The following is an 18,154-nucleotide window of genomic DNA, read 5'->3' as shown; positions in this document are numbered from 1 at the left end:
GGTGGTGAACGCTTGTAATCCCCGCGCTCGGGAGGTGGAGACAGGAGGATCGTGCAGGTTTGAAGCCAGCCGCGCTGGCTTAAGAGACCCTGTTTCCAAATAAAAAAAATATAAAATAGGTCTGGGAGTGTAGCCTGAAGGTAGAAGGGCTTCCAGTACCATAAAAAATTCAAACATATATTTTATTGGTATACTTTAAGTTTTTAGTATTCTCTTCTTGTGTATGTTTATTCTCAGCCATAGTAGCTTTCTTTGTGTGTCAGCTCTAATTTGACAAGAATTTATCTGTGGGAATCTCATGCAGCCTGAGGTGAGAAAGAATTCCATTTGCTTTTTCCAGGAACTCCTGGGAGCTAACAACTTTAGACCATTTTTTACTAAACTCCCAGCAAAACATTCTCCAAACCACATGGACAGTGTAATTCTGAATCACCAACCCACCTAATGGAAGGCTTGTAGTTATAAAATTTTACAGTAGGCTTTTCCTAATTCTTTCCACAGAGTTGTGAAGAGACAAATTTTCACGTTCTCCTCTGTCTGTGGGTAGACTATTTTCTAGTTTATACTTTTACTGAGGGTCTCAGTTTATGGAAGAGTCTCAGTCCCAACTCATCATCATATGGGTGCCTAAGGTCTTGTCTCCTATGTCTATGAAGTTTAAAAAATCTCAAGCCCCTTGGTTACTAGAATTGGTGAATACACCCAAGACAGCGATGACTTCTATGCACACTTCACTTTGATCCAATTTTTTATTCATTTTAGAAGTCTATGCTCATAGAATTTCCCTTATTCTTTTGAAATGTCAGAGTAGAGTTAAGAAGACTTCTGCAGTGGGGAGTTTTTATTTGTTATTTAGTGCAATATATTGATTTCTTCCGTTTAACAGATGAGAAGCTGAGACCCTATAAAGGAAGTGAGTTGCCAACGGCTATGTAGCTGGGTCAGCGATTCAGCTGGCACCAGAACCAAGTTTTCCTCATTCTGAGGCTAGATTTCTTTCTCTCTAGACAAATGCACTTCATTTATCTTCCTTCCTTCCTTCCTTCCTTCCTTCCTCCTTCCATCCCTCCCTCCCCTCCCTCTCTCTTCTTCCTCTTCTTCCTTGTCCTCCTCCTTCTTTCTTCTCCCTCCCCCCTCTCCCTCTCACTCTCCCTCTCTTCTTTCTCTTTTTTGTGGCACTAGGGATTAAACTTAGGGCCATTCGACCTATGAGTTATACCCCTAGCCCTTTCTATTTTTATTTTTTCTTTTGAAACAGGGTCTGGCTGGGATGCTAAAAGTCTAACAACATTACTGAGGCTGTCCTCAAACCCGTGATCCTCCTGTCTTAGCCTTCCGTGTACTGTAATTAAAAGTGTGCATGAACATGCCAGGCTCATTTCCCTTTCTCTTGCTTTAGTCCTATGAGGATCTGGTTCAGCGTCTGGAGCCAGTTATAATGGAACTAGAACGACAGGAAAATGTGCTGGTGATCTGCCACCAGGCTGTTATGAGGTGCCTCCTGGCCTACTTCCTGGATAAAAGTTCAGGTAACTCCCTACTCTGTGTTCCTGACACACGGAACCAGGTGTGGTTTGAGATCCTGACACCAGCAATCAGAAGTTTATACCTTAGTGGTTAAAAACACAATACCTAAGATAAGAATGCTTAGGTTCAGATCCTTTGTTATAAACTAACTGTATTTCCTCGGACAAAGTACTATAACCCTTCTGGCCTTAGTTTTCCCACCTTTAAAATGGGTAGAGTAAATGAACTTTCAATAAACAATGCTTATAAAGAGCTTAGAATAGCTCATGGTACATTATATAAGCCACATAAGTATTCACTGCAATAATTAGAATTATTTTGAGCTAATGTCCGAAGATCCAGCATTATTAAGTCTGCCTTGCCTTAAAATGCTATCAATGTTTTTCCCCGGCATGGTATCCTTAGGTGATAGTGGGATCTTTCATGGCCTCGCAATCTGAATTATAGGTTTCTGTCTTTGTGTAGGGATGAATTCCCCAAGATAGTAATGGCTTCAGTTTAACTTCTTATAAATTGTATTTTTTTTTAATCCAGACATTGTATTTACAGAATACCTACACACTGGTCGCATATACCAAACTTCAAACTAAGGCAGGTGGCTTAGTTGGGATTTACAGGAGACTGTTGTATCACTTTCATGTGTCAGAGTTTATTTCTAGAGTATTGGCATTTCTAGAATATTTTGATGGTGTTTAATGCAAAATGTTACTTAATGTCTAGTCTCCCAGGTCTTTTCTGCGATGCTAGTTTCAAAATAAAGAGCGCTCATTATTCAGAGTAATTCAGAGTTGAAATCCAGGGAACTTAAGAACTTAACATTGGATAAGTAATTTCCTTCACCTGGTCTTCAGTTTCCTCACTGGAAACCAGTGATGGGATGCCTGGTAGGAGACTTTACACTGCTAGATTTCTATATGTTCACAGCTCTGCTTTTCAAGGCATTTTTGAGGCCACTAAGCAGACACTATCATTTTCATTGTTCAGACAAAGGAATCAAAATCAAGCCCAAAGAAATGAAGTGACTCGCTCAGGGTCACAGGGCTCCAAATAATCTCAAGTGTGCATGGGGTGGGGGGGAAGGTGCCTCCTTCTTTCTAACCTTCCTACCTGCTTTCACACACAAAGGCCATGCTGACTGCTCACAACAACTACTCTGGGAGCAAGCTAGGGAAAAGCTCCAAGAGAGAGCTGGGAACACAGGTCCATACAATTACAGGGCTGTGGTGCCCTGAGTATACTTATTCCAATACTATCCTATAACAAGGGAACCCTGAGGACAAAAGAGAAAAGCACCTGGGCCAAGGTCACTAGTTTGGGCAGCATTAGAGTTGGTTCAGAGACCTTAGGCAGGTTGCCTTCCCTTTTCTGAGTCTATTTCCCTATGTGGAAAATGAGTGGACAGGACCCCATAACATCAGTGAAGGTACACAAAAGCCCAAGACCCACAGCCTGATGATGATGATGGTGGCAAAAATGATAAAGAGGATGCATATAAAATGCTTGCCCTGATGTCTCAGAAGGCTATGAGGGTGCTGGCAGGCCTTGAAAGCCTATAATGAATCCAAGGGACAGGAAGCCATGACCGGTGGTGTTCTGGCTAAATGAAAGGGTAGAGGGAGCCATGTAGTAGCCTTGGGATTGAGAGGATGAATATCAAGAAAAAATACCCAGAAGGTGGGTGTGTCACCTCAGGACATGACACTGTGAGCACGTCCATGGCAGCAACTGCAGACTATGGGGCACAGCATCCTTCCCTCAGAGGGTCTTGGGTCCAAGTCCTGGCATGGCCACTTCCTGGATATGTGGCTTTAGATTAGTTCCTTTCCTCTTGAAGCCCCAGTTTCCTCATCCAGGGACTGGTACTTTTCACCCCTCCTCTCAGGGCTGCCTGATAAATGGGAACATCTGCTCCAGAAGGAAATTGTACGTGTATATTCAGAACAACTTTCTGTATAATAGCCAATACCAGGAAATTAGTAAATCAAGCAATGATCCCATGAACAAGTGGAAGAATCTGAAGAGAGCAAGAATGGGCTGTGGGAACAGCTATAGATGTAGTCAAGTGCCACATGTACCTCTGCCACATGGGATGGTCTCAGAAGATACTTGTCATGGGAATTGTGGGCACTTGTGGCAGGAGGTCTGTAGAGGGCCATGTGAGAGGGAGGCCTCCTTTGGCTGAGAATCAGGAGGCTTCTGCATGACCTGCCTGGCCCTACCATAGGACCCACAGTCTGCCCATCTTTCCTAGGACCCTCTTTCTTCCCTCTCTGCTGACATCCAACGTGGCTGCTCCCTTTCTCCCTGTCCAGATTGTCCTCAGCTCTGCCCCTTGGGCTCCTGGTGAGACCCAATCTGGGGGAGGAGGCCAGGGACAGGGGCACCCTTCTCAGTGCTGTTTCTGAGGCCTGCTTCCTCCTCTGTTCCAGATGAGCTACCCTATCTCAAGTGCCCTTTGCACATGGTACTCAAACTCACACCTGTGGCTTATGGTGAGTATCCCAATCCTCAGTGAAGGAAAGGTACACAGGAGCCATGAGCATGCCCACAGTGCCTGCCATTTTCCCAGCAGAGTCCTGGGAGAGGTTACCTGGTCAGTATTGAGAGTAATGGTGGTAGGATATAGAGAACAGTTGGGCTGCCTCTAAGTCTGAGGTGTGGCTCCAGCTTTCTGTCTCTGCAAGAGTCCTGAGCACAGAACACTGAGCTATAGAAGAGGGGCATCCTCAAAAGGTACCAGAGGAAAATTTTAGGTTGGGGCCATATAGAAGAAAGAGCTCAAAGACCAGTCTGGGCAGTTTAGACACTATTGGAGCATTAATTAGCTGTAAAAGGTTCGTGAAAGGACAGAATCCAGTCTGGTCTGGGGTGTGATGGAGGCACAGTGGCCTCCAAAAGCCTGCAGGAGGGTGCAGTCTAGAAGGATGGCACTAAGGGTCCACAGGCATGGCCTCTGTGGCTAGCCCCAGGCCCCGATGGTTCATGCTCCTCCTCCTTCCAGTTCCCTGGATCTCCCCAGTGACCTTCACACACACCTCTGGCATGGCCATAACCCCATTGTCCCCTAAGTGAACTCGGCCCGGGCCTGGGACTCTTGGCCTTTTCTGTGCCTGGCCTCCTTGAAGGACCCACAGAGCTGCAGCAGCCCTGCTAGATTAGACCTATAGGGCTGTTTCCTGGGCCACGGGGGTTGGGGGAGGCCACAGAGATCGCCTCTCACGTCATTCCCCATGTACAAATGAGCCACTGGAGCTGGGAGAACCAGAGCCGGTGAGGGGCGGAGCCGGCAGGACACCCCCTTGGCCGCCCGTGGACCTGGCATCTTCCCGCGCACCACACGGCTCCCCTGAAGTTGCTCCCCACCCGGCAGACACAGTCTGCACATGGTGTGGAGCCAGGGTGCGCACGGCCACGGGGGCGGAGGGGTGGTACTTCAGGGAAGATGATGTATGGACACGTGGCTTGTTCTTTTCTGAGGCTGCAAAGTGGAGCCCATCTACCTGGACGTGGAGGCTGTGAACACGCACCGGGAGAAGCCTGAGGTAGGTGGGGCACTCTACTCCAGCTGGATGTGGAGACAGCTCGCAGTGAGAACACCCTACCCACAGAAAGGCCACCCCAATCCCACAGAGCTCAGCAATATCTGCCTCCAAAGCCTCAGACTGAGGTTCCCGGTTGTGCCTAAGGGTCAGGATCCAGAGCTGTCAGTAAGGGGAGCCTGGCAGTGAGGACAAGAGGCAGATGATTGAATGGGGCTTTACACTGCCACCTCCTTCCTATTAACCCTAGGCTCTCTCTTCTTAGAATGTGGACATCACTCGGGAACCTAAAGAAGCCCTGGACACTGTTCCTGCCCATTACTGAGCTCTTTCCAAGAGGTCAAGCTTCCTCTCTTCTGTCTTTTATCTTTAGGAACTGGTATCTTTGCTCTCCTCCTTCCGTGAGAAGATTCTGGCCTTGGTCTCACTGGGAGAGATGTACCTGCAGTACAGATGTATTCAGTAGCTCCAGATCAGGCCTCATTTCCTGACCAGGCTTCGATGGTGCATGTTCCTCCTCCCTCCAGTTCCCTAGATCTCCTCAGTGACCTCCACACCTCTGGCACGGCCAGAACCACATTGTTCTCTAAGTGAACTCTCCCGGGGCCTGGGACTCTTTGGCCTCTTCTGTGCCTGGCCTCCTTGGAGGACCCACAGAGCTCTGGCAGTCCTGCCAGAGCCACCTCCAAATCGAGCATTTCCTAGTGACAACTAGAGCTACTAATTCTGGATGAAGCTCACTCTTAGGTCCTATTTCCAATCAATAAAGACCTCTTATTGCCTATAGGAGGGCAGCAGGAGGCCATGGTGAGGCTTCTCCCACCGTCCTCAAGATCCTGAGCTTGATCCACTTCTAGTGCTATGGATATGGAATGGGTGAGAACTCCCGGGAGGGAAGAGTCCTGGGATAGGACCTCCAACGATAGGGGAGAGTACAGGTCCCTGTGAGTGCCCTTGCACCTTGTTCCCTGGTAGTTGAGGTGAGTTGGGGTAAGACATCTTCATCCTTGGCACTTGGGCTAAGTGATCCTCTCTTCCCCAGCTCCTGAGTGATTTCACTTGTCCATGTGAATAACCCAACCAACACTCTGGCTTCCCAGTCCCCTGGCCCCCTCAAGCCCAGTGTTCATCTCCCTTTTATTCCACAGATCTTGGCATCATCCCCCTTGTCTGAATTTTTTAATGCAAGCATCCCACTCTCATTTAAGAGTCCTTACAACTCTGTGTCATCCCCAGGGGCCCTGGTAGCATACCTCCACACAGTAGACATACATGTGGCATTTCCTGAATGAAGAATATTTATTCTGGTATGACATCAGGAGTATAGTCCTTTAACTTGGCCATTGTCTCCCAATCTACTAGTCTTCGGCCTCCTCAGCATTCTTCTATTGCTAGTCAGCTCAGGTCCTGTGGTCCACTTTTTTAGCATTTCTCCATACATCAAATATGGGCCAGAGAACAGTGACACCTTTCTTCCCTTGCTCCTTCTCCACAACCACCCAGCAAAACCCAAACCTTGAATAATCCATACCTCCTTTTTTATTAAGATCTACTATAGCATTGCCGGTCACTACTTGAAACAGATCTATATTTATCTGCCTCCGGAGCCCTAAATCCTGTTCAAGTTCAGGGTCAACCTCTATTCTCTAGAACCCTATCCCATCTCATACTTTCAGACTATTTCAGTCAATTTCCGACTCTTCCATATCTACCTCCAAGCCCTTTCAATTGACGTTGGTCCCACGGTCTAGGTAATATACTTGTCTTTATCTAAGAAAACCCTCCCCCATGTGCACCCTTATCACCTCCCCTTCTATCCCTCCATTCTTACACTGGTCTCAAAATGAATCTGAACTTACTGTCCAGAATTCTTTCCCTTTGATTTCTGCTCCAAAATTTCCCCCTTCATAACTTTGTTCGAAGTATTATCCCCTGGCTGTTTCTGCTTTCCCAAACCACTTCACTACTGAAGAAATACCTGCCTTTGAGCCTGCAATTGAAACCCCATGTACCCCAAAGAGCTATGCTGATCTCTAGCTCTTCTATGAACCGCAAATGTGACTCACAATTACTGAAGCCCATTAAAAAGACAGAAAAAACCTCCAATTCATTTTGCAAATTTAATGCGACTCTAATACCAAAATATGACAGCACACAGAAAGCGAACAATAAAGCAGGAACAGCAAACAGGTTTTTCAGAGCATGTCACCATCAGCTGATTGATTGTAGGTGCTCAGACTGCTGCGTGGACAGATTCCAAGGCTATACCTTGGCTCCATGGGAAGGACTGCTGCAATTCATTAGCGGTGTCTGTAAACACGGGGAATAAGCCTGAAAATAAAACACCCAACAGGAACATATTTTAGTACCAAATGCACTGGTTTTCCCACACTTCCTACATTACCTTCCTCTTCCCACTCAACCCTCTCTTCTCAGGGTTTCTTCTTCCATTTCCCAACTATTAAACCCATCCCCATGGGCCCTGGCTATGAAAATATTGTAATTACCTGAAACTTCACTAGCCGTAGGAGAAGCCACAGGCACCAAGGCCACTGGCGCCACTGCCACCAAAGCCAGCACCGCTGCTCGGCCCACCGCTGTATCCTGCACTGGTGTTCGGTCCACCACTGAAGCCAGCATTGCTGCTTGGTCCACCGCTGAAGCCAGTACTGGTGCTCAGTCCACCACCGAAGCCAGCTCCGGTGCTTGGTCCGCCGAAGCCAGTTCCAGTGCTCAGTCCACCACCAAAGCCACCAGTGCTTGGTCCACTGCAGAAGCCAGCACCAGTGCTTGGTCCACTACTGAAGCCAACAATAGAACTGGGCCCACTACTGAAGCCGGTACTGGTGCTGGGTTCGCCAGTAAAGCCAGTGCTGGTGTTGGAACCACTGCCAAAGCCAATGATGGTACTCAGTCCTCTGTCAAAGCTGGCATTAGGCCCACTGCCAAAGCCATCACTGGTGCTAAGGCCACCACTAAAGCCTACACCAGTGCCAAGAGCGTTGCCAAAAGCAGCACTGGTACCCAGTCCACCACCAAAACCATCACTGGTGACCAGTCCACCACCAAAGCCGGCGCTGGTGCCCAGCCCACCCCCGAAGCCAGCGCCGGTGCCCAGTCCACCCCCAAAACCAGCACCAGTGCCCAGTCCCCCACTGAAGCCAGCACCAGTACCCAGTGCCCCACCAAAATCAGCGCCAGTGCCCAGTGCCCCACCAAAGCCGGCGCCGGTACCCAGTCCGCCACCGAAGCCAGCGCTGGTGCTTAGTCCGCCACTGAAGTCAGCGCTGGTGCCTAGGCCACCGTCGAAGCCAGCGCTGGTGCCTAAGCTGCCACCGAAGCCAGCACTGGTGCTCAGTCCACCTCCAAATCCAGCACTGGTGCTTAACCCATTGCCAAAGCTGAAACCCACACTGGTGCTGGACCCATCACTAAAACTGGCACTGGTAGCACCACTAAAGCAGGCACTGGTGCTAGGAGAACCACCAAAGCATAGGTTTGTGTTAGTTGTGCTGCCAAAGCAGAGGCTGGTGCTGGGAGCCCCACCAAAGCAAAGGCTGGTGCTATGAGCACCACCAAAGCTAACGCTAGTGCTGGGAGCACTGCCAAAACCAATACTGTTGCTGGGAGTACCACCAAAGTCGGTAGTGGTACTAAGTGCCCCACTGAAGCCTGCACTGGTGCTGAACGCGCCGCCAAAGCCAGGGTTGGTGCTGGGCGCACCACTGAAGCCAGCACTACTATTGACAGCACCACCAAAGCCAGCACTGGTGCTGACGGCACCGCCAAAGCTGGCACTGGTATTGACTGTACCACCAAAGCCAGCACTGTTGCCAATGGCACCGCCAAAGCTGGCACCATTGCTGAGTGTACCACCAAAGCTGGCACTGGTGCTGATGACACCGCCAAAGCCGGAACTGCCATTAAGTGCACCAGCAAAATCGGTACTGGTGCTGACAGCGTCACCAAAGCCGGTACTGGTGCTGATGGCACCGCTAAAGCCGGCACTGCTATCAAGTGCACCACCAAAGCTGGCACTGGTGCTGATGGCACTGCCAAAGCTGGCACTGCTGTTAAGTGCACCGCCAAAGCTGGCACTGGTGCTAACAGCACCACCAAACCCAGCACTGCTGTTGAGTGTACCGCCAAAGCTGGCGCTGGTAGTAGGAGAGCCACCAAAGCAGACACTGGTGCTCAGAGTACCGCCAAAGTCAGAGGTGGTGCTAGAAGAGCCACCAAAGGAGAGACTGGTGCTCAGTGTACCACCAAAACCAGTGCTGATGCTAGGAGAGCCGCCAAAGCAGATACTGGTACTGAGTGTGCCACCAAAACTGGCGCCAGAACTGGGAGAGCCACCAAAACAGACACTGGTGCTAAGTGTGCCTCCAAAGCCAGTGCTGGTGCTAAGTGCACCAGTGAAGACAGTGCTGGTGGTGGGTGCACTGCCAAAGCTGGTGCTGGTGCTAAGTGCGCCACTAAAGCCAGCTGTGGTGCTGCTGAGTGTGCCTCCAAAGCCAGAGCTGGCTCCACCACTGAAGCTGGCACTGGTACAAGGGGCACCGCCAAAACTGATACTGGCTCCACCACTGAAACTAGTGCTGGTGCTGGGTGCACTGCCAAAGCTAATGCTGGCTCCGCCACTGAAGCTAGTGCTGGTGCTGGGTGCGCTACCAAAGCTAATGCTGGCTCCGCCACTGAAGCTAGTGGTGGAGCTGGGTTCACCACCAAAGCTAATGCTGGCTGTGCTGCTGAAACTGGTGTTCGTGCTGGGTTCACCACCAAAGCTAATGCTGGCTCCGCCACTGAAACTAGTAATGGTGCTGGGTACACCACCAAAGCTAATGCTGGCTGCGCTGCTGAAGCTGGCACTGCTACTGGGTGTGCCGCCAAAGCTGATGCTGGCTCCGCCACTGAAACTAGTGCTAGTGCTAGGTGCATCCCCAAAGCTAATGCTGGCTGCGCTGCTGAAGCTGGCACCGGCATTGGGTGCACCACCAAAGCTAATGCTGGCTGCACTGCTGAAGCTGGCACTGGTATTGGGTGTGCCACCGAAGGTAATGCCAGCTCCGCCACCAAAGCCACCACCAGGGCTAGGTGCACCGTTGAAGCTAATACTAGTACCATCGCTGAAACTATCTCTGGTACTAGCTCCTCGGTTGAAGTCGACATTGTTGTTGGTATCTGTGTTTTCTTGGGATCTGGCCTCAATTTCAAATGAAAATCTGTTCCAGGCCTGATCATCACCTAGTTCTTCCCTTGTTAGGCAGTCGATATCCATGTCATCCCAATTCCAGGGCCCAGCCACAGCTTCCTCTCCAATGCCCATCTGGGCTCTTGCCTCTGCCCTGGCCTCAGCCTCAGCCACAGCCACAGCTGCGGCTTGGACTTCCATCTCTACTGCCTCCCGATACTGAGCAGCCCAGTCTTTGGGGTCTTTCTTCTGCACCTGAAATGGAAATGATCATCGTCATGAGGAAAATAGCCCTGGTAATTATATATGAAACATCTGTCATAGGCTTTGTATACAACTAATAGTGAGAATTAAAATTTTTAAAAACTTATTTATTGGGGCTCTATCATGGGTTAAGCCTAAGAATTAACTTCAGCTCTGAAAATTAGTTGCAATACAACCTCAAATATGTTATTTAACCCCACTAAGCCCAGATGTCTTCATTCATAACATGAGAAATGATAAGAGTATGTTATGGCTTGAAAGTGTGCCACAAATCCTTATGTTGAATACCCAGTCCCCAATATGACTGTATTTGGAGATAGGGCTTTTATGGAGGAAACCACAGTTAAGTAAGAGCCTGATCCAATAGGAACAGTGTCCTTATAAGAGAGACCAGAAAGCCCGGGCTCTCTGGAGAGGACACAGCAAGAAGGCAATTCTAGCAGGGCACGGTGGCCACACGCTTGTAATCCCATCCCAGTAATTGGGAGGCTGAGACCAGGAAGATCACAGTTCGTGGATAGCCTCAGCTACTTAGGTCCTTTGCAACTCAGTGATAACCTGTTTCAAAATAAAGAATAAAAAATAGGGCTAGGGGAATAGCTCAGAGGAGGTAGAATGCCCCTGGGTTCCAAATCCCAGTACTGCAAAAAAAAAAAAAAAAAAAAAAAAAAAAAAAAGGCCATTCTGTTAGCCCAGGAAAAGAGCCCTCATCCAGAAACCTACCATGATGGACCTTGCTTGATCTGGAATTCTCAGGCTCCAGAAATATTTTTAATCTGCTTACTTTATGGTATTTTTATGGCAGCCTAAGCTTATTTATGCACATTATGAAGAACGAACAGACAATGGAAAGTATATACCTAGCAGCATTCAGAGACATTAGAGGCTCCAGGTGTTTATGCATTTGATGCAGCTTGCCCTGTACCTGTTGATAACTGCAAACAGCCTGCCTGCCTCAGCCAGGGGCATCTGCTTCCTGTAACACACCAAGCTCAGGCAGCTCTATTACCTTGCAGGCAAACTTGAGGACTTTCATCTTGCTGGTCTCATGGTAAGAGCGCAGGCCCCAGAAAAACTCATATTCAGGTGGTCTGCTGTTGGGAACCCTCTTGTACTCCAAGTACCTTGGAGAAAGGAAACAAAATTTGCTTCTGATCAAGCAAACTTGTTGCTTAACCACTAGGCCCCAAGTGACAACCTCTACACAAATACTGAACAGTCCCTGCAGACATTTTCCCAAGACTCTCCAGCCCCAGACTCATTCCCACGGATAGGTCATGATCTTGCCTTCCAATATGGAACCAATTCCCCCTGACTCTGCTCAAGGCAGATATTTGAGGTAAATATGTAGGGAGTGATGTCACAGGAAGGCCAATGTATATTGCCACCTGAGAGGAGTAAACCCAAATTTCTGTTGGGTGTGTTGTAAACAGAGAAGCCATTCTTCAGACTCCCTGCTCTGAGCACACCCTGCCACAAGGGCTTTGTATTGGCTCCTAAACAGGTCCAGACATGGTAACTTTAAGCAAGACTCAGTTTGGGGACACACGATTTCCATTCCTCTAAAGATAGTGTAAAAAGGGCACTGAATAAGCACTTTCTGAACTAGACCAGCACATGCAGAACACTTCAGGGCCAAAGCCTCTAAACACCACTTACTTCTGTTTCACGAACTCATCTGTGATAAGCTTCCTGACTTCTCCAAAGAGCGAATGTCTTACCCTGGCAATGGGAAAAATGACTCATGAACACAGACCAACACTGCCTCATTGAGGGCAGAGGCATTTCCCAACATGGAAGAAACCTCTCTAGCACATGGGACAGTCTCAACGGAAAGAAAAAAGTGGTGAGGACACGGCCACTAGAAGCAAGCAGAGGAGGCCAGGTGGCTCTTTGTCAGGGATCCCTGGAGGTCTATCTTACATCTCAGCTTGGAAGAAACAGCAGACACAAGGGAGAAAGGGAGCAAAGAGTTCAGAACCATGTCCCCATCCACCCAGCCCGGCACCCCCCGCCCGCGCCACCAGACCACCAGGCTGATGCAATCCTGGGACCGTCCTCTCTTGCCAAAGGACAACACGACAGCAAGCGCTGAGAGAGCCCAATCATACCCAGGGCGCAGCCCCAACTTGCGCAGCACCTCCCAGATGACAGCTGCAAGGGGAGGCAAGAGGGGACAGGGACAGAAAATGAACACGTGGAATTCAGACTACAGCCACCCATCCGGCTGCATGCCTGCTCACTCACCCTCACTGGCCTTGTTGCCATTCATAAAAATGACACTCAGAATCACCATGAGGAGACCCAGCTTGGGTGTATCCTTGGTCCTAAGGGTGGAAGATAGAGGGAAGACTTAGGTCTGGGAGTTAACCTGCAAGACACACTGGCCAGCTCACCAGGGAGAATTCTATCCAGTCTATCCTCTGACTCCTTATGACTCCATACAGGGTGCTCAGATTTGTGGGTCAAGGTCTCCCACTAAGTAAAATGGAAAACCTCATATCCTACCTCCATCCCAAGTTGGTGAGAAGATACTAGAATGTCTGTCAGCGGGGGACAACACAGGCACCCAGTCAATCAATGTGAATCCTTTCTCTGCCAGAGCCCTCATTACTGGAGAGATTCTAGGCACAGCCCCAGAGATGACATTTCACAAAATCTTGGGAGAGTTTCCCATTCCCCATAGGCTTTGGTGTTCCTGTCTCTATAGTAAGAAGGTGGAGCCATGGTATGGTTTTTTTATGGAAGTCTATGGTGATTCTGCCAGTCTGATTTTAAGTCTAAGCCATGACTGTATTCTTGGTCATTCTTTGCCTAGACTGAGTATCTCTAAGGAGTACATCTAGCCTCCCCAGTAAACTGGGTACTCCTTGAGGGCATGGAGAGCATTTTTCCTTTTTAAAATCCCCAGAACTTGATAGAAGAGAGTAGGCACTATGCAGGGATATATAGAGAAACATTTTTAAATATGTCTTTGCCCTTTGTGCATCATGACCCTCCCACACCAGAAAGCCCTCCCTGGAGAATTTCCCTCCCAAAGTCAGGCCAGGCACTCAGTAAGAAGGTACAAGAACAACAGGCCTGCTTCTTTTTCTAGGAAGCTTCCAGAAAGACAAAATCTGACAATAGAAATTTCCCACCTAGGCTTTTTCTTTTCCTACATTTTATTTTATTCTAGAAAAAGATAAAAGGATTTATAATATACTATGGCAAGTACCAACACCCTGGTGTGCATGGGGAAAGAAACCTGTCAACCTACACTTTCCAAGACCCAGGGTGGGGCACATTTTTCATCTGGGCACTGATGGAGGCATTTACTGACCCTCCAGTGAATCAAGACCCGCCAACTCTCTCCAAGGACTCTAACACCCCAGGACGAGTGCGGTGGTCAGGATGTAACTCTAGTCTTGACCCCACCCAGGCTCTTAAACCCTTCAGTCATAACCAGGTACCCCTACTGCAGTGTGGTCTTCAACCATATGTGGGGGCTGGGGGTGTTTTTAGGCCACATTGTTCCTGATGTTCTAAGAGAATATGGGGAGGGAGAGTAGAAGAGGGGCAGGACCATGGATAAAAACAGAAGCCCCCCTCTGACCCCAGCCTATCCCCAGCTTACGTTCCCAGTATTCCTGCAGAGGATTCTTGAGTGCTGATGAGAATATACAAGCTATTCTGCTTATCGATTTCCTTCAGATTGACTCGAAACATCTGTCAAGTAACAGAACAGCCTATGAGATCACAAATTTTTACTCGGACATTGATGAGCTTCCCAGGCATCCTGCAGTTTCCCAGGTACCTGGGTGAGGGGTTGGCGTGTAGGAACAATCAGTGAGGTAATATATGTAAAGTGAGTAGCTAAGTGCCCAGCACGCAGTGAACATGCAACAGGTGTAATATCATTATCCTTGTGATTAGTGGGAATCTAGGGACAGAGAAGTGAGCATCGGAAGTATGCAAAAGGACATGTCCAGCAGCAGACAGAAGCCAGGATTAAGTTGGGTGGCGTGGGTACTAGGTGTGCTTTCACCACTGACTTGCTGTGTGATCCATGGCTGGTCTACGACCCTCCCTAGGCCACTCTCTGCCCATCTGCACAGTGATGAGGAGGTATTAGCAGGTCTCTGTGGTTTCCCCCAGAAGGGAGATTGTACACCTTTCTTCCATTCAAGGCTTCCCCAGTGCGACCATTGCCTAGAACTGCCCCCTTACCTTTTCCAGAGCATAGCTTGCTCGTTCTAGTATTTCCGGGAAATATTCATCATATTCTTGGATAACATCCTTCAGCATGTCTGCAGGAAGACAGAAGTGAGAGCAGTTGGTCTGAGAAGGGGCCACCGAGCTACAGCCCTCTGGCTAGCTGTTGGGGAAGGAGTCAATATAGCTAGAGTCCTGATTTGGTTCATGGGAGATGCCAACCATATTTAATTATAGGGCAGGGGTAGGAAAATGAGAGAATGAAGAGGCTGTAAAGGTAAAGGGTTACACTCAGGCTGGGGAAGGGGATGAGAGGTGCGGAAAGGAGAGCTCAAGGAAGATAATTTTTAGGACACTACCTGAGCGCTTGATGGGGATCTTTGTCTGGTCCTTAACCAATAGGTATTTCACCAACTTATTTGCCTGGCAGAAGAGGAAAAGATGGTGAGGTTTCAGTATATTTGCAGAACACTTAGAAGAATGGCAGAGAAGAGTGAAGAGGAAGAAGAGACCAAGTAGCACTGGATCCTTACCCTTTCTTGCAAAATGGCCACATCTCGGGGTGGCGGAGGCCTCCGGCCCCAAGGGATTCTCCTGTAATTACCACCATTTCTCTCATCCCCAGCTGGATGCTTGGGCTTCATCATCAGAAAGAAGAAAAATCCAAAGTCAACAAGTGAAAGAGATGGCTGTCTCTCTATAGTTTATCTCCTCCACAAAGTCCCCCTAAACCCTCTGCTATAGCGAAGCCTGAAAGTGCTATTGGCTAACCTGAGTTCTGGGCTTTTCTTTCATTCTTTCAGGCTGGGACTTCTTTCTCCTACTAGGGCAGGAGCAGACCAAGGGCAGAGTCTGGCCTCCTCCTCAAGTATTACTGGACGCTGCCAGCTGTACCCCTTGGACATTTCAATTCACTTTACTTCACTGGGACTCAATTTTCTAACCTGTAAAACTGGAACCTATATTCCCTATTTAGTAAGAGTTACTTTCATAAAGGCATAACTTGTAAAAATGTATCCAGCACAAAGCCTGGCACATGATACCTGCTATGGAAATACAAGGTAAGTTAATACAGCTAAGTATTATAGATGTCAGATTTCCCTACCATCTAGAAAGTGCTGGAGGGAGCACAAACTATAACCCATCCTTCTCAGCATTTCTCACAGCTTATCTGAACACAGGAATTAGCTCAAAGTAAAAAAGGCTCAGTAAGTGTTTATAGAAAAAATTAACAAACTTAGAAGGATAGGAATGAGTAAGAAGTACAAAGACAAGGATGTTATCAGAGATCTCACCTTTCGGTTCCTCTTGCCTCTGGTCCTAGTTGTGGGCTCCAGACTCAACTGAGCCAGATAATCATCTGCCAGGGCCTGGACAGCAGCAGCAACTTGTGTCTCAAGGGCACTCATGCTCGTCTGAGAGGAGGCCATCTTGGCCTGAGCCCCTTGGTCAGCAATTTGGGTCTGGCTCTCAGTTGTGCGAGCCTTTGTGGCACCCTTTCGAGCCCTAGATCCTCTCTTGATCCGAAGGGAGGCTACCAGAGCTTGGTTTGTGACCATCTGAGTGGTAGGTGGGGCTTCAGGGATCTCAGAGGCAGAATTTAGGCCCCTATTGGCAAGCTTCCTGCCCTTGGGTTTTTTGGGCCGGAGAGCTGCTGCTGAGACCTCGATCTGCCTGGTAGCTGCCTCAGTGGCAGTTGGGGCCTCTAGGTGCCCAGTGTCGATATTTATGGCCTTGGCAGTTAGCTTCTTGGCTTTGGGTGCTTTCTTGGTTCGGATGGAGACTGCAACAGTCTGGATATTGGGTGTTTCATTGGTAATTTGGCCTTGGGTAGTGACTGTATAGGTGTCAGTCGGAGCTGGAAAGATCTCAGTGGCACTTGCTATGGCCTTATTGGCAGCCTTCTTAGCTTTGGAGGCCTTCTTAGGCTTGGTGGAGGCTATCAAGGCCAGAGAATTGGCTGACTCACTGGCAACTGGAACCTGGAGAGTCTGTGAGATGACTGGTAGGTTTAGGGCCTGCAAGGGTGACTTGAGCTGTGTAGTTACACCCTCACTGGCAGTTGGGGTTAGGGAGCCTTGGGCTAGCTTGGCAGTAACTCTCTTGGTCTTGTTGGCTTTCTTAGGTTGAGCAGTGACCGAAGAAGCCTGAATACTGGCTGCCTCAGGGGTAGCTGAAGCCTGGCTGATCTGGGTGAGGATAGGCAAGTTTAAAGCCTGCAAAGTTATTTTGGGCTTGTTGGTAACAATCTCATTGGCAGATGGGACTAGAGGGGCAGCAGGTGCAGACTTAGTAATAGTCTTAATAGGGGTCTTCTTGGCCTTGCTTTTCTTAGGACGGTTGGCAACAGGTGGATCCTTGGTTGCCGCCAACAGAGTATGCATCAGCAAGACACTGTCCTCTTCTGTGTTCTCAGTCTGTATATCTGGAGGGAAGGGAAGCCCCAGGCTCCCAGGGGGAGGCAGAGGGCCCTACATACTTAGGATTATGATCCTCTGGGCCATCTGGCCTCCCTGCACCCATCCCTTTCCAGAAATTCTCCCCTTCTTCTGAGCAGTGTTTGAGTGAAGGGGGTGGGGAAGAGGGAGGGGAGCAAGGCAGAGGCAGGCAGGATTTCCTCTCCTCCCACCCTCCCCACATGCAAAGGAGGGCTGAAACAGGCTGTTAGGCAGGGAATTATGCAACTATATGGTGGTAGGGGGCTCAGGGCTGTAGGTGAACTCAGGACAGGGCAGATGACCTGGTGACAATGCAGAGAGGCCTCACCTGGAATGCAGGCATCCTATAACCATAGTCATTTCTTCTATCCATCTTTCTGGGAGGCCGAGTATCAGCCGAGCCTGAGAGAAATAGACCAGGTTAGGGGAGAATGAGAAGGATGGGGAGATTCATCATTGGTTGTGACTAATCCAAAGCGGGGAGGGTCTCACCTAACCTTGAGCCCCAAACCTTTCAGTTCCAGGGTTGTTACAACTAGAAACCTAGGACATGTGTTTTCCGAGCATCACCACCTTTTTTATTTCAAGATGGCAAGTCAATTCTACGACAACGTCCCAGCACCAACCTACGCCCCCTACCGCAATTTGACAGTGCGCATGCGCGGGGCAGAGAGGCCCCTTCTCTGGCCCACCGCTTTCCCAAATGGACCTTTCTTCAAGCCCCAGAGTGCGCATGCGCTTCGGTGGAGTGGACTGTCTCTAACCACCTCATTACTGCTCTCAAAGCAACGGAACATCTCGGTCCCACCCCTGACACCCTCTTTCTAACTGCATCACATCTCGCTCCAACCTTTCCCCCAATACCAGCCCCCTCCCTCCGATCTGCAGCACCGCTACGCACCGCCCCTTCCCCAACACCGCCCACCTCTCCACTGCGGTACAGCCACGCAACAACCTTTTCCGATATGCCCCCTCCCTCTGCTCTGCAGTATTTCTCCGCA

At 49.1% G+C, this 18,154-nt stretch overlaps 2 protein-coding genes across 7 annotated transcripts in view; one reads left to right on the top strand and one right to left on the bottom strand.

The window, feature by feature from the left end:
- The window catches only part of PFKFB1 (6-phosphofructo-2-kinase/fructose-2,6-biphosphatase 1), a gene marked incomplete at both ends in the record, with an annotated part of 49,004 nt that extends 43,613 nt beyond the window's left edge, over window positions 1–5,391 (top strand). For all 3 annotated transcript variants that reach the window (XM_080719192.1, XM_080719194.1, XM_080719193.1), the window contains 4 exons: window positions 1,400–1,529; window positions 3,957–4,019; window positions 5,005–5,069; window positions 5,332–5,391. In XM_080719192.1, coding sequence (XP_080575318.1) covers window positions 1,400–1,529; window positions 3,957–4,019; window positions 5,005–5,069; window positions 5,332–5,391 — 318 coding nt within the window. The remainder of the gene's footprint in view (window positions 1–1,399; window positions 1,530–3,956; window positions 4,020–5,004; window positions 5,070–5,331) is intronic.
- Window positions 5,392–7,328: 1,937 nt separating this feature from the next.
- On the bottom strand, window positions 7,329–17,526 carry TRO (trophinin; the record flags this gene model as incomplete). Of its 4 annotated transcripts, none has more annotated exons than XM_080718385.1 (12): window positions 7,329–7,397; window positions 10,405–10,512; window positions 11,531–11,645; window positions 12,181–12,243; window positions 12,633–12,675; window positions 12,769–12,848; window positions 14,138–14,229; window positions 14,731–14,810; window positions 15,075–15,138; window positions 15,249–15,353; window positions 16,011–17,186; window positions 17,482–17,526. In XM_080718385.1, the coding sequence occupies 12 exons, from the start codon at window positions 17,524–17,526 to the stop codon at window positions 7,329–7,331; spliced, it is 2,040 nt and encodes a 679-aa protein (XP_080574511.1). The 4 variants fall into 4 exon arrangements, with proteins under 4 accessions (XP_080574511.1, XP_080574512.1, XP_080574509.1 ...); XM_080718383.1 differs by lacking the exon at window positions 7,329–7,397 and adding an exon at window positions 7,585–9,806 and having other exon boundaries at window positions 10,059–10,512; XM_080718386.1 differs by lacking the exon at window positions 16,011–17,186.
- Window positions 17,527–18,154: the final 628 nt, after the last annotated feature.

This window comes from Muscardinus avellanarius (assembly GCF_963383645.1).
Source record: "Muscardinus avellanarius genome assembly, chromosome: X".
NCBI classification, from domain to species: domain Eukaryota; kingdom Metazoa; phylum Chordata; class Mammalia; order Rodentia; family Gliridae; genus Muscardinus; species Muscardinus avellanarius.
The sequence above is the reverse complement of the archived record's forward strand: the minus strand, read 5'-3'. Positions and strand labels throughout refer to the sequence as shown.